This window comes from Capra hircus, chromosome 1, assembly GCF_001704415.2.
Source record: "Capra hircus breed San Clemente chromosome 1, ASM170441v1, whole genome shotgun sequence".
In the NCBI taxonomy this organism is placed as follows: Eukaryota; Metazoa; Chordata; class Mammalia; order Artiodactyla; family Bovidae; genus Capra; species Capra hircus.
Genome location: NC_030808.1, coordinates 73,654,290 through 73,669,909, shown reverse-complemented (window position 1 = coordinate 73,669,909; position 15,620 = coordinate 73,654,290). Strand labels below are relative to the sequence as shown.

The 15,620-nt window shown below is 40.5% G+C and overlaps 1 protein-coding gene across 3 annotated transcripts in view; it reads right to left on the bottom strand.

Annotated features, from left to right (window-relative positions):
* Positions 1-15,620, bottom strand: part of ATP13A4 (ATPase 13A4) — a 126,102-nt gene that overhangs the window by 79,433 nt on the left and 31,049 nt on the right. For all 3 annotated transcript variants that reach the window (XM_013963728.2, XM_005675108.3, XM_013963735.2), the window contains exon 2: positions 3,898-4,071. In XM_013963728.2, the coding sequence (XP_013819182.2) occupies positions 3,898-4,071 (174 nt within the window). The remainder of the gene's footprint in view (positions 1-3,897; positions 4,072-15,620) is intronic.

The window sequence follows — 15,620 nt, the reverse complement described above, 5'->3', positions numbered from 1 at the left end:
TCACTGCTTACAGCTCTGGAACCATGAGCCTTTCTTTTAACTTCTCTATGTCTCCATTTGTAAAATAGGGAAAATATAATCTCTACCAGTAAGGACCAAATAAGATAGCATATATGCAAATGCTTTGCAAATCATAAGTCACAATATAAATAACCCTATCTTATAAAAGATAGTAGCCTCAAGACTATTTGCCTTAACAAAAAAATCATCTCAGAGATTCCAGCTTATGAAATTTCAGGCATTTCTGGCTAGATTCTTAACCAAAAAGTAGTTTAAAATAGGGGGATAGGGAAACAGAATTCAGAGAAAGGAATGCATGCCTAAAAGAAGCATAATACTATCTCCTCTTACTTTCTCAATCATGGTATTTCACTGTCTTGATAAAGTTTTGGCAGAATCTGTGAAACCATTTATTGCATGTTCAACTCATTTATTTAGTTTAAATAATTATTGAGCACCTGCTGTGGCCACAAGGTAGGTGCTATACACAGTGAAAAGCCATGGTCACTGTCTCCAAAAAACTTCTAGTCTAACAGGATAAAAAGCTATAAAAATAACTATAATATAGTGGGAAAAGCTCTGGGCTTAGAGATTAGGAACTCAGGTTTCACTTCTTTATCCATGTGATCCCCTTTACCTGGACCATTCCCCATGTGCTCCTCCCCATCAGCCACCATCACCTTTTAATGTTTGTCATCCTCTGATGCTCAGAAAAGTCTTTCCTGGTTTTCTTGACTTGGTCAGTTCCTTACCTCTAATCCTATAACCATGAAACTTTCCTAAGTATTGTGTTAGCCAGTAAGTTCATTCAAGTTTTTCCATAAGACATAACAGAAAAACTCAAACTTTTTGGCCAACCCAGTAAGACTTGTAACTGTTGGATTTTTGCATTTATTTGTATAGTGATCTGTTGAATTCTGTGAAGAACTCTGATTTTACTATAATACTTCCTGCTCCTTGCCCTGCCCATGAGCTAGCACTATGGTTGACATACAACCTGTGCTCATCAAATCTATAAAGGGAGGAGGAAAGGAAAGAGACAAAAAGGAAGGGAGAGGGAGATCCTGACTGACATTTACCAGGTTGCAAAGTTATTGTCCTCTCTGTATCCTCATCTCTAAGATAAAAATGATAATGCCATTTTCCAGGGCTGTCGTGAGAATTAAATAGCATAATCAGGGAGACGCTGTTTTGTAAAATGTAAAGAGAATTGCACTGTAATGGAAGGCAGACTGCAGAAAGCATTATAGCAATGAGACTTGAAAATACAGAGCTAAAAGAGAATGAAGGAAAGGTGATTAATTTCTTCCGGACTTGGGACAGAGAATGGATCAACAAAGATTGAATAGACAAGGTGATTTATGGCCCAGGACTGAGTAGTTTTAATAAGGAGCTATAGAACGCCTGCTCTCGATATTTACTGCATAGAGAATGCCAGGATGAGTGCATGCAAGCGAAAACGAGTTGCGTCCTCTCCAGAACGTCACTCAGTAAGAAGAGGGGTTGCCGTCTGTTTTGTTCATAGCTGTATTCCCAGTGTCTATAACAATGCCTGCTAGATGATTGGTGCTTGCTCAACAAACAATGAATGAACAAATAAGTGAAAGAATGCATGGAGGAAATAGGGACTATCAGAAGAAACGTATGAGTAAAATCATGGACAAATTATCTGATTACCTTAGAAAATGTTGCCGGTGTGGGGAGCCTGGGTTTGGAGAGAGGAGGCTGGAGAGGAAGAGGGAGGGGAGGAAATAAGGGATCCAGGAAACATGATCACACATGAGCATCCGGGTGGTCTGGTGGACCGCAGGTGTCATTTGCATGGCTGATTTGTGGGATTTTGAAGTTTTCAAATTAAAGCCCCTACCTTTGACATCTTTAGGTGAAACTGGAGGGAAAATGTTCCCCATGAAACATAGAAGTGATATGCCTAGAGTCAGGCCTAATAGTCAATCACCACAAAGTTTTCTGCACATCCTCTTTGGCAACACGTGACATACAATGACAATGAAGGGAAAAAACGTATTTGTGATTATAATAAAGATAAAAACTACAGAAATCATCAAGAGCATCTGAATTCAAAACACCAATGAATGTAAATCATGTTATTTGCATAGGAATGTGGCATCGATACAAATATTGGTTAAAATTCAGGAGTAGATGAATAATAAATAAAATGCCACTTTTAAAATTATAAAATAGAAATGTAATTACTCTTATCATTTAGAAAAAAATCTCACTCTTCGAGGCACTTAATAAGAGGAGGGGAACAGAAAGTAAACTACGTGCTAAAGACTTCCAGCCAGTACATCACGCTACTATTTTTTTTTTTCAGTTAAAAAATGACTACCTAATCAGTAGCTAGGATAATGATCTGTAATCTTACCAGTGTGAGATTGATGATAAATACCAAGTACTGATTTTTTTAATAACACAAAAAACAGATATACAACACATTTTCAAGTAGGAGTCATCCAGGTTTCCTTACTGGGAAATCTTTACTGTTCAGCTATTATAATATAATTCAAATAATATATTTCTTAAAGTGTCATTTTAATGCGAGTAACCCAACAGCAGACTTTTAAACTTTTGACTCCAAAAGCTTATTTTTATCTAAGACTCACATAGTAGAGGTGTTTGAAATAATTGACTTCTCCTCTAATTACATAAAGACTAATTTAGCACCTCATTTATTTGGAGAGCCTCTGGCATAGCAAATCCATTTAAAATGACTCACAAGAGCAGGTAATTAAAAATTAAGGTTGAAATCAAGATGAAAAAGGCAAGATTGAAGGTGGTTTCAACGGCTCTGATTAGTAGAAGAGGACAGTGAAATGAGAGAGAGCCTTTCAAAGAGTTAGGGGTGGAGTGACGGAATACAGTTTCCTGAGGCACCAATGCCTGTTTGGACTTTCTGCTGCACGTTCAGTTGCAAAGCCAACATGTAACTAGGAGACGAGACCGGATTAACTGTAGATGAGTGCTGGGGATTCCTAGCTAAAGGGTACTTTCCCCATGTATCCTGTCCTACAAGGAAATGCCTATGGCTAGTAAGGGAAGGACATAGCACCCAGATGAGCAAGGCCATTATAGGTAGATGCATCTAGGCTACAGCAAGCCCTTTTGTTCAGTAAGCCTGTAAAGTTGCTGGATAAAAAACACATACACGCACAAATTGGTTCACAGTGCTTTTCAGGTCTACTGAATCCTTCTGCATCTCTGTATAATCATTCTATTAATTTTTTACTGTATGATATTGAAACTCGAACTAAAAATCTAAATTTATCTACTTTTTAAAAATTGTAATATATAGTGGAATTATATTCTGTATATTTTGTACTATAACTTTATTCTGTATTTTCCAATACTCCTGTAAATGTGTTATCATATTTTCATAATTTAAAAAGTAAAAAAGAAAGAGGAAAAAAATGCATACACAGACACACAAAACAATCTTTGATAATGACCAAAGATCATTTACAATTTGTAAATGAGAGTGATCAAACCATCTACATTTTGTAAATGGCTTCTACAAATGTAATCTCACTTCATCCTCACACCAACCCAAGAGAGAACATGTGCTTTTACTAGTTCCATTTTACAGATAGAGAGACTGAGGTCCCGAAAGGTTAAGTAACAAACTTAAGGTGTCACTCCCTAATTTGACATTCACTACAATCGTAATTTTAAAAGGAATACCCTATGAATTAGCTCTTCTTAACAAAATCACATCACATACAAATTATTAAATTTTTGGTATATAACTGTAAGGCTAAGATGGATCCAGAGGCTGGACCTCTAGCCACTGCCTGCCTTGTGCTCATCTCCCCACAGCCATCCCATATCAAGATGATCAGGAGAAAGGGCTGCCAGGTAGAGAACCAGGGACACACTTACCGTTGTCCTCAGCAACACGACATCTGCCTCTTGCAAGGAGCACGGGATGCAATTTGCCCACACGTGCCAAGCGGGTTTCCAGTAAAACACCAAGGGAAGGATCCCAAAGGAGAAGATGGATCCAGCAAGGCAGAGGGTTTTCCGGCAACTCTGAGTCCGGTAGCCAAATATCTCCTGGGGCAAAGCCAAAGTGAATCCAAGTATTAGTTAAACACAATAAACAACAAATGAACAAATTGGAATTTTGCTGACGAAACTGGTGGGGGTACCTGCAGAGTGTGAAGAAACTGAAGAGGCTGAGGGGAGAACAGAAGAACGGAGTGAGGGGTTGAGAAAGTGGAGAAAGATCCCTGACAAAAATTCTTCATAAGCTGTGATTTCAGACTTCCAAGAAGTTGTATTCCAACCGGGGAAATTCGATTTCTACAATTTCAGCATCTGGCTACCCTGAGCCAAACACGATACATCACCTTGTTTAAGTCTCCCAAGCATCCTCTGAATAGGATAATATGACCCTCACTTCATAAATGATGAGGCTGAGCTCAGAAGGGCTGAATGCAATGATTTGTCCAAGGTCACGGAGCTGGCAAGTTCTGCTGTCAAGATTCAAACCCAGATTCATCAGCCTTCAAGTCTTGAACTTAATCCACAACCTTCACAGATGTGACCATGAGCCATGTGGGAGACAGCAAGAGTGAATGATTTCCCTAGCTGAGACCAGCAGCTTTGTAGGAAGAGCAGGAATGGAGTGGGGGGAGCTGGAACCAGGCCTTGATTTAGGAGTCAGGATTTGGTGAAACTGTTTGACAATGAGGAGAAGGCAATGGCACCCCACTCCAGTACTCTTGCCTGGAAAATCCCATGGACGGAGGAGCCTAGTAGGCTATAGTCCATCGGGTCACGAAGAGTCGGACACGACTGAGTGACTTCACTTTCACGTTTCAGTTTCATGCATTGGAGAAGGAAATGGCAATGAACAATTAAATCTCAGCTTGCCTTTGGGGATTTAGAGTAAAGACAGTTAGGCCTTTCCACCCTCCTCTCTTGTTTAGTAGCAAAAAGAATTTTATATTAAGGGGGGGAAAACCATAGAGACTATTTGATTTATTTCAACTCCTGCTTATTGAGCAGCTGCTATGTGCCATGAGGGGAATAGAAGCTCATGGAGAATGCAAACATTAACAAGGTAAGAGTCTGACCTGTAATAAATTTCTAATCTGGACAAACTTTCCCCTTCCAAGGAAAGCCTGGGACAGAACAGAAAAACTCCCCTGAAGTTTATGGTCTCTATGCCGCAGCTATAGCCCACAAAGCCATAGGTATGTTGCACATTAAGTATAATAACTAAGGTTGAGAGGAAGAAGCATGTCTGGTTTAAAAGCACATTCTCTGGATCAAGATACTTTGGGTTCAAAGCCTAGTCTTTGGTTTACTGGGTGTGAGGTTGAACAAGTAAATTAACCTTTTAATTTCTTGCCTTGTCATCCATAAAATGAGGGTGGTGACGGCACCCACTTCCGAGGGTTGCTGTGAAGTTTAAATGAGTTACTATATTAAAGTGCTAACATGAGTAATTACTGCTGCTGCTGCTACATTACCATTTCCTGGAATATAGACCTAAAATTCGATTGGAAATTTGACATAGCTTACAGGCATTTAGATCTAAGAATTCTTGGTATCAACTGTTCTACTTTTGTAGAACAAAAAGTAGGAAAAAAAGGGGATCTGGAAAATGCAACTTTAAATCCTCCAACTTTCCTGTCTCAACTTGATAAAGATGTATTAGCAGGAAAGTTCCTGTGATCCTTGGCTGAAAGCTGCTTGCAGGTGTAATTATGGGTTCCTTTCTCTTATTAGCAGTGCACACAGATGCTGATAGCTTCCTTAGGTAGTGTTCACATCTGGCATGCCTTTGATAAAATGTTCACCACACTGCAGAAATACAAGCTCTTGACTGACTTTGCAAAGTAGAATGTCTATCCTGACATAAATACTCTTCTGTCCCACACTCCAGTTGCCGCTCCCCAGATGCCAAATCTGAAATGTTTCTGTACCCTCACCACACTGGAAGCAACACTTTGTTGGCTTCGTACCAAGCAGGGTACCAATTCTAAATTCCAGACCTGTCCTGAGTCCATCCCATTACATTATTACATTGCTACACGGTGGAACAGATCAACTCTACCCACCCTTCCCACCCAGCCATTTTTTCACCTTTTTTAAAATATTACATTTCCATGCATCCTTATCTTGCCATTCAACTAAGCCCCTGGTTAACTGTGCTGAAGCTAGGCCAGTTCTGTCCCTAACACAAGCACAAATCTCCTTGCCACTCTGCATTCTTTTACAGGCTATTCAGGGAAAGCTTTCTGTAGTTTCCCAAGTGTCTTCATGTTCATTATCAAAGTAACGCAAGAATGATGACCTTCAATTTCCAGCTAAGAAAACTAGAGTTTAAAATAAGTATAGTAATAGTTTTTATTAGCAACTAGTGATTTGGGGCTTCCCTGGTGGCTCCGAGGTTAAAGCGTCTGCCTCCAATGCAGGAGACCGGGGTTTGATCTTTAGGTCGGGAAGATCCCCTGGAGAAGGAAATGGTAACCCACTCCAGTATTCGTGCATGGAGAATCCCATGGACGTAGAAGCCTGGTAGGCTACAGTCCACGGGGTCGCAAAGAGTCAGACACGACTGAGTGACTTCACTTTCAAACTTTCAATGATTTGGAAACAATGATGTTAGCTAATATTGATGGAGCACTGAAAAACCTTTCACTGTGCGCTTTACACACACTTTGATCTCACTGAAATAGATCTAAATACATTTTTCAATGCACAATATTCATAAGTAACTCAGAACTGAGCCTCAAGTCCAGGTGTAGGCAGCACACTGAAGGTAATGTGAGCTGACCATTTCTACTCTAAGGCCTTTCTTCATTTTGCTTTTAAGTTCAATTTAAGAAAAAAATTTTTAAGTGTACAGCAAATTGCAGGCATTGCAGGGACTATTCATAGATACTGGGTTTAAAATGGTAAAAATGTGTTCAGTGAGGTTTCTTATCAACCCATAGCAATTTTCTTCCTGCATTACAGAGTGCGTTCCATGCCTCTGAAAATGCTTGAGGGGATGGTTCTTACTATCCTGCACTCTACCCACACTTTGTCCCACAAAAAAAGAGTCCATCAGACCAAAAAAAAAAAAGTGTTGGGCAATTGTCCCCGAAATACTACCCTCTTGGCAGTCTTCTTGCATTACAGAATAGCAAGCTGTCCCTTTCTTCATCCCCCTCCAACCCACAGATTCTCCTCCTCCCTCTGTCCCAGGGCATCTACATCCTTTTACCCCTAAGGACCGAAAGTCAGACTTCTAGGTGTATAGGTCTTCTCCCTTCTCCCCTGTGCTCAAAAGTCAAACTATGTTCCCTGAAAGTGAAAAGTGTGACTTCCTCGGTTGTGTCCGACTCTTTACAACTCTATGAACTGTAGCCCGCCAGGCTCCTTTGCCCAGAATTCTCCAGGCAAGAAGACTGGAGTGGGTTGCCAATCCCTTCTCCAGGAGATCTTCCTGACCCAGGGATTGAACTGAGTCTCCTGCATTGCAGGCAGATTCTTTACTGTCTGAGCCACCAAGGAAGCCCCAGGCAATGATCTAAGTTGCCTCGGCCAACAGAACTCCGTAAGAGTCTACAGATGTTCTCCTCAGAAATACACACACATACATTTCCCCATAGAGATTCAGGGGGGTCCCAGAGTCTAGAAAGGACCCTGCACTAGAGGGCTAAGTCTAAATCAAGGCTGATCTTAAAGAATTTACACTCTATATGTGAACATGGGACCTGATACTAGGCAAGCACTTAGTGAAAGGAGACGAGTGAGGACAAGATCTCATGGAAATTCGGGGGAGGGTGAGAGGGCGGCCACCAAAGCAGAGCACTGGCCGACTCCAGGAAGCTCGGTGAGGTGCTCTGGTCACCCGGGGGCCGCTGAGTCCTCAGAATGGCTGTCAGCCTTCTCGACCCAGAGACTGACAGGAGAACTCTTCCCAGAGAAGTCTCCAGTTAAACAGATCCCAGAGACAGGGGTGTCATGAGAGAGACGTACGTACCTGTCACACGGACCAGGGAAATACATGCGTGGGCGTTAAGAGTTCGCTCTCTTTCCAATGGCACCACCTCCACAATTGTGATTGTCCTGCTGGTGGAGCCATATGCAAACATAGCACTTAAACTGGGCTCTGGAATCTCCTCTCACCCTGACTAACATGCTTTCTTTAAATATATTTGATCAATTACAGTCAGATCCTGTTGGCCTGGAGCCATTTATTCTCCTTAAGACAATTTTGCTTTTCTCTTGTAGCTTCATTAAATATTGGAAAGTTAAAGTGATTCATTTTTTAAAAGCACTGCCCTAAAGATAATCTCTTTTCCCTTATTTTCAGAAGTTTCACGTGAAGAGAGTGTTTTGTTACATTTCCAAGCAGTACAATAAGTTGTACTAAAAGAACAAGGTTTAACTCCCTGCTGATCTTAACCACACATTCTATTCAAATTCCTGCCTGGGTTGTTTCCTGTTTGCCATTCTTTAGTGCTAAAGAATGATTTCCTAAGTGTCCCCTAAGTTAATTTAACTTCTCCATTCAGGTGAGAAATTCTCAACCTGAATGACCTAATCTTAAACTGGAGGCTCAAAACGAATGGCCTGCAGAAAGGTTTCTTGTTGGCCTGTAAGTATTTCTTAAAACTTTAAATTGGTGCCCCAGTTATTTTCACACAGAAGTTCTACTTTTTCTTTAAAATTAAATGAGAAATTGTGACCATCCTGTACTCACATTCTCGCACTGGAAGAATCCACTGGGGACTAAAAAGATGACACAAATAAATTTATTTACAAAACAGAAACAGACTCACGGACACAGAGAACAAACTTACGGTTATCAAAGGGGAAAGGTGTGGGAGGAACTATAAATGAGGAATTGGGGATTAACATATACACACTACTGTATATAAAATAGATAAACAACAAGGACCTACTGTAAAGCACAGAGGACTATACTCACTATTTTGTAATAACTCATATGGGAAAAGAATCTGAAAAGTATATATGTATATATGTGTGTATATATGTATATATACACACACGCACACGCACACATATATATGAATCACTTTGCTGTAACCCTGAAACTAATACAACATTGCAAATCAACTATTACTTCAATAAAAATACTTTTTAAAAAAAGAACCAACTAGGGAGCACAAAGACTCTTGTACAAAATAGTCTAGGAACTAACCCAATACCACCCAGGGAGACAGAAGATGATACTCTGTGGTGCGTTCACACTACAGGACCATTTGGCTCTCACCTGGTGAGAGGTGCTATGGACATGACAGGTCCCATAGGACCTGATACAGCACTTCAAATAAATCAGCCCCCAGCAATACCCAAGGGTAGGGATGACTTCAGTAAAACAATAGTAAATGAAAACAGTCAGTGCAAAGGCTTACATCAGCATGGCAATCTTTTTATAAAGTTAAACACAACTAAAATGTTAAGGTTACTTTTAGGATATACTTAGAGAAAAGAAAACTGCATAGAGAGGAAATAAGGGAGGAATGACCACATGGTACAGGACAATGGGTTGCTTCTCTTGGGGTGAGACAGGGAAAGAGGGACCACTCTGTCACATGTAGGTTATTGTCAAAATTCTAGATTTTATTTGAGTGGTGGAGTCATCAGATTATTATAAGGAATTAATTAAATGACTAAATTAATGCTAGGCAGAATGGGCCGAGGACGAATATGTCACGAACCAAAGATTATGGACCACTAATTGCGAGACCTGAAGTCTTAAGGAAAAAAGGAAGAATCAGCCAGAGTGAGTGGGAGATGCCCCCCTTGAAATGAGCAGATGCTCCTCATGTCCCATGGTCTCTGCCAGGCTTTCCCTTTTCCCCAGCACTGAGGGTCTATGCCAGCTTCTATTTTTCATTTCATCCGGGTCCTCCTCACTGGAAATACAGCCTCTCACTGTAGGTCAGTGGTTCTCAACCAGGACTGATCTTACCCCACAGCGGACATTTGGCAATGTCTGGAGATATTTGGGGTCACTCTCACCTGGCTGAGAGGTGCTACAGACACCTGATGGGTAGAGGGCGGGAAGGCTGCTAAACATCCTACAATGCAGAGGACAGCTACCCTCAAAACAAAAAATTATGTGGCCCAATGTAGTGAGGAGGTTGAGAAGTGTGCTTTAGGATTTGAGCTTCCCCCAGCTAAGCAGGTCTCTAAATCCTAGTGCCTCAGATGTCATCCCCAGCACTCAGAAGAGAATTAGAAATTTTGACATTGAAATCTATTGTCAAAAAGGACTTAATGCCAAAAGACCACTAAATTCAGTAGTGGTCACAACAATTCATTCTGCAGATGAGGAAATACGAGTTAAGGAGAAAATCAAATGCCCCTATGGACTGCAACCACATCCCTCTCAGACCTGATCCATCCCCTCACTCTCACTCTGCCCCAGCCACCAGGACATTTCCCTTAAACTCACAGAGCCCTATCCTGCCTCAGGACCTCAGAGTGCATTGAAGAACAAAATTCCAGTTTAAGGTAGTGTATTGTGGTGTTCTAATCAACCCCCTCTTGTACGGACAAAGAATGCAACTTTGGGTGGGACTTTGGGATTCTAGGGCATCTCCTCTAAGCCACTGATCAAAAGAGAGCTTGCCAAACCCTTAAAAGGCACACTTGCATCTCTCCCCTTCCACAAACAGCAGGCAGACCTCTTGTGACAATCCTAAAGCTGGGGCCCTTGGGCAAAGTCAGGGACCGAGGCCTCTGCCTAGCTGGGCATTCAGGTGGGCAGCAGTCTGCTTCTGGAAGGAGGAAGAACAAACATGTTTGGGGCTTCAGTGTCCTTCAACCTAATCAGGGTTTCCTTTTCTCAGACCAGGAGGCTGCCAGCCTGGGCTGTGGAAACAGCTCCTTGTCAGGGCAGTTAGTTGACAGAAAAGCAACTTGTTCCACCCATTAGTGACACCCTGCCCTGTAGATAATTGTCCTCCCAAGCTTGGCTAAAGCTCATGAGACATACAGTTTATATAAATAATAACTTGTCATTGTGTACCAGTCACCCTAAGTATCTATTTTTTCACACTCTGCTTTAATCTTCACAACCCTACAAAGAAAGTAATATCATCTGGAGGTGAGATTAAGAAAGGTAAGGTTCAGGGAGGTTAAGGAAAGTCCTCAGAGTCACCCAGCTGGTAGGCAACAGGGAAAAGTCTTTCCACCAATAGGGTTACCTCTCATGAAGACACTCCTGCCCCTGCCCTCTGATAGTCTCATCTGGCGGGGGATAGTGCTTGAATCCTTGCCGATTATTCACATTTGAGCTAATGGATGCACCACCCAGACAGGTTCTTAGGTTCCTCTTAAACAGGTTTTCACAAGCTTCAAACGGCAGAGAGAGAGGAAACAGCACAGAGGGACACCACCCAGCAACCAGACTGTGGTTTCCACAATCAACATCGTTTTCTGGTCTGGTAATATTGGCAAGATGCATTTTCTAGATTTCCGTGTGATGCTGAAATGAAAACTTTCCTTGCTGCTGATGTCTGAGTAGTGCTAAGACCGGTAGGCCTCAGGTAGATCAGTATCTGAAATACCATCCCATCTGGGAAGCCTCCTCAGTGCACAGAAGAGAGACTCAGATAGCAGAGCAGGGGAAACACCACAGGCAAAGACCAAACTCTTGAGTTCAAGATCTGTTTCTGCTACTTACTAATGTTAGCATCTGGAAGTCACTACACCACCTAAATAAAAATAATAATGCCTGTCTCACAAGACTGTTATTGACAAGGAAATGGGATAACAGTGGCAAACACACAATTTAAATAGAAGTTGTTCTTATTACAAGGGCTTTTAGACTTAAGGTTAATTGATAAACCCTCAGAGATGCCCTAACGTGGCTGCCCACCCCCCATTATCACTCAGATCTCAGCTTCCCCAACCACACAGTCTAAAGACGCTATCCAATCATGCTCTTCCCATCATCCTTTTTAAATCTCTACAAGCCCCTATTTTTATCTTTTTTTGTTTGTTTGTTTGTTTATTTTTTTCATGATAGGTTCCTAGAATGTAAGTTTCACAGGAGCAGAGCTTCTGTCTGTCTTGTTCATTGCTGAATCCCTGGTACACAGCAGAATACATCCTGGAACAAAATAGGCCCTCTAATACTTTTTTGAGTGAACAAATGGCTCTGATGACATTATTAAATATCACTAGACTGCTAAACAGAGATGCCAAGAATGAGAGTTCCAGACTGTTGGCGTGTGGTGAATCTTAGCAAACATCCAGTCAAGTATTTTTTAAGAGGAGAAATCTGAGACCATAGAAGAATTCTCAAACAAGGGCACACGCAGAGAAAGCATAGGAAAAAAGCAATGATCTCCTTCCAAAGTCACAGGTCCACTCTCGATCAGTGGAGAATTTATCTTGACAATAGATTGTATCCTCAAGGATTCTTGTTGGCCTTTATCCCCAGATATGATTGTTTGTCACTTACCATAGGATATTATAAATGAAAGATGGGGGAAGTATGCTATCTGAACTCTGAGAGAAGGAAGGGTCAGAGATAACCCTGCATTTCTTTCACAATATGAAACATCCAGACTACCAATTAAGCAAATCCTACTTCCTGGGTAAACCTGTTTCATTTTCAGACAACCTTACTAATGACTACATCATGTACCAGAAAGTGGGCTGAAACCCAGAAGCTGGTATTCTAAACTCAAACATTTTCCTCTCAAACTAAACAATTCCATTTCTATCTGTTCAAACAATATAAAATCAGTATAAATATATTGACCTTCCATTACAGGTGCATGCCTAAACAAGGTGGTCTATAGACAAAAATAATTTGCAAAACCATCATTCTGAAAATTACCAAGCTCTTTTGTTGAGATGGCCTGAAATCTTTTCCACAGGGAGCAGGTGGGTAGAAAGCATGCCTATAATCACTACTTACCATCTTTTTAGAATCAGCTCTTTCTTAACATTGCTGTGCTATCCAGCCTGCATACCTTCCACTGGTAAGAACCTTCTCTGCAGAAATGTATGCATGTGTGTACCAGAAGACATGAATATTTAAAAAATCAAAGATGAAAGCAATCCAAAAGTCCATCAACAATGAAACCGACATTTTTAAAGTATAGTCTTATAATGATCTGTTTGGATACAATGAAAATGAATAAACTCTAATTTTATGCAATAATATGGATATATTTCAAAAATAAACAGAAGAAGCAAAACACAAAAAAGTATAATCAATGTGATTTAACTGTATAAGTTTCAAAAATATTGTCATGGGATGGTTAGAAAAAACATTTTAAAGGGAAGAAAAAGGGAATTACAGAAAGCAAAAGGTTATTTCTATTTTGGGTGACAAAGATGGGTTATGGTTAAGGAGGGCCTCAGGAAACATCTGGAATGCTAGCAGTGTTCTGTCTTCTGACTTATGCAATGGCCATATGAGTTTTGATTTACTATTAAATTGGTTGTACACTTTTTTTGCACATTTATTTGACAGCTTTTAAAATGATTGGTTTCTGCTTTTGCCTATGGAAGCTGTGAAAGCTTATTGGACATACAAATCCTTGGACTCACAGTGATAACTGTTGAGAGTCATAGATTTGCAAACACCAATGCAGAGGGGAAAGCACTGGCTTGGAAATGGGGAATCCTGGGCTCTAGTCTGAACCTTGATTCTATTAAATAACTCCTTTCCCCAGTCTGGGCCTCAGTTTCACTCTGTCACAGAGGTGATGGAATTATATGATCTCTCAAGTCCCTCTAAATTTTGATGTCTGTAGTACTTAAAACAATAGGAACCTCGCAAATATCACTTATATGATCAGCTTGCAGTCCCCTCATAGGTGCACATTATGGTTATAAATCCTTTCCATGGAAATACCTGCCCCTACTTCATAGCTGCTCATGTGGCCTTCACTCAAGCTTCAACATTCCTTTAAGGGAAAAATAGAGGGTGCTTCCTATGGTAACGTTTGTGCAAGTTACTGCCAACATATTGTGCAGACCACTTGCCTGAGACCATCAGACAGCCCTCTGAAAAAGGGAGCATGCCACATGCAAGAAGCCCCATGCCTGGCCCCAAGGATGGGGGCTAGCACACCACCCCATTGTGACATTGTGTGACTTCCTGGCCACTGTGCCTTATTCATCAACTGAGCATCTTAATTCCCCAGTGTGACAAAACTACATTATTCATTTCCATAACTGATATTCAGACTTGAGCACTTCCTTAGGGAAGGTTTCTCGCAATTCTGTAAGATGGCACCGTCATGCCACGAGGCATGATTCTGGTTTTGACTGACAGAAAAGAAGCTTCCTAATCTGCTGGAGAATTTCAAGCAATAATGGACCAAAGTGGAAGTGGATGAAGCTAGGCTGGGTGATAGGGAAATGAGGGACCACAATAAAAATGGAAAGTTTAGAAGAGTAGTGGAACAAAAGGGAGGCCAGAATTTCTAGTTTGTTGAAATAGCCTGAGATGCCACACCCAACTAAAGAGTAATTCAGTACACTTAAGCTGGGCCAGATAGTTATGATATATTTGCAGGTGTTTGTTTTATGCCTTTGCTATTACAGAAGCAGTACTTGTTCCTTTAAAATCAGAAAAGAAAAATATAGTTTTAAATCCCCATAACCCAAAGTCACAGTTAACAACTTACTGCATATAGGTTTCTTTTATCAAAATGAAATTGTACTATAAATACTCTTTTATAATTTGCTTTTTCAATCACGAACCTCTATTTCTCCATGTCTATGAGTTTTTAATCTCAACTAGAATGCAAATTATATTCAGATTTTTCAATGGCTCCACTAATGTCCACTACAACTGTTTTTTCCCCAAACTGGAGTGGCATTATTCTGTTTCTTAATCTTGATGATAATTAATAGATTTTTCACCTTATAGTTAGCTTTCCTGGTGGTTAAGATGGTAAAGAATCTGCCTGCAATGCAGTAGACCCGGGTTTGATCCCTGGGTCAGGAAGATCCCCTGGAGAAGAAAATGGCAACCCACTCCAATATTCTTGCCTGGAGAATTCCAAGGATAAAGGAGCCTGGCAGGCTACAGTCCATGGGGTCCCAAAGAGTCGGACACAACTGAGTGACTAACACACACACATACACACACACACACACACACACACACACACACACTGCTTGTAACTATCCATTAAGCTATATAAAAATATTTCTTGTGCTTTTATATAGGTACTATATAATATCTCATAATAAAAGAAGAGAGGAAATGTCACATACTCTTATACGTTCACCATTGTACTTTTGCTGGTTCGTTTAATCTAGTTCTTGCCCTATTTCACGATAATAACTTACAAAACAGACAGTGCTTCTGCGAGAGTTCAAATGCTAATAGCTACATTTCCACTGATATCAGATGTTACACAAAGACAACAGAAAAATGACCTAATCTTCAGCTGATTTTATTTTAATAATTTTTTTAAGAAAAATAACATCTATCCCACAAAGAAATGGTAAAAAAGAGTTTTGTTTACAAAGAATTTACTCATTTCACAATATATGCATATACCAAAGCATCACGTTACACACCTTAAACTTACACAATGTTATATGTAATTATGTGTCAATAAAGCTGGGGAAAAAGTTGTCTATGAGCAAGA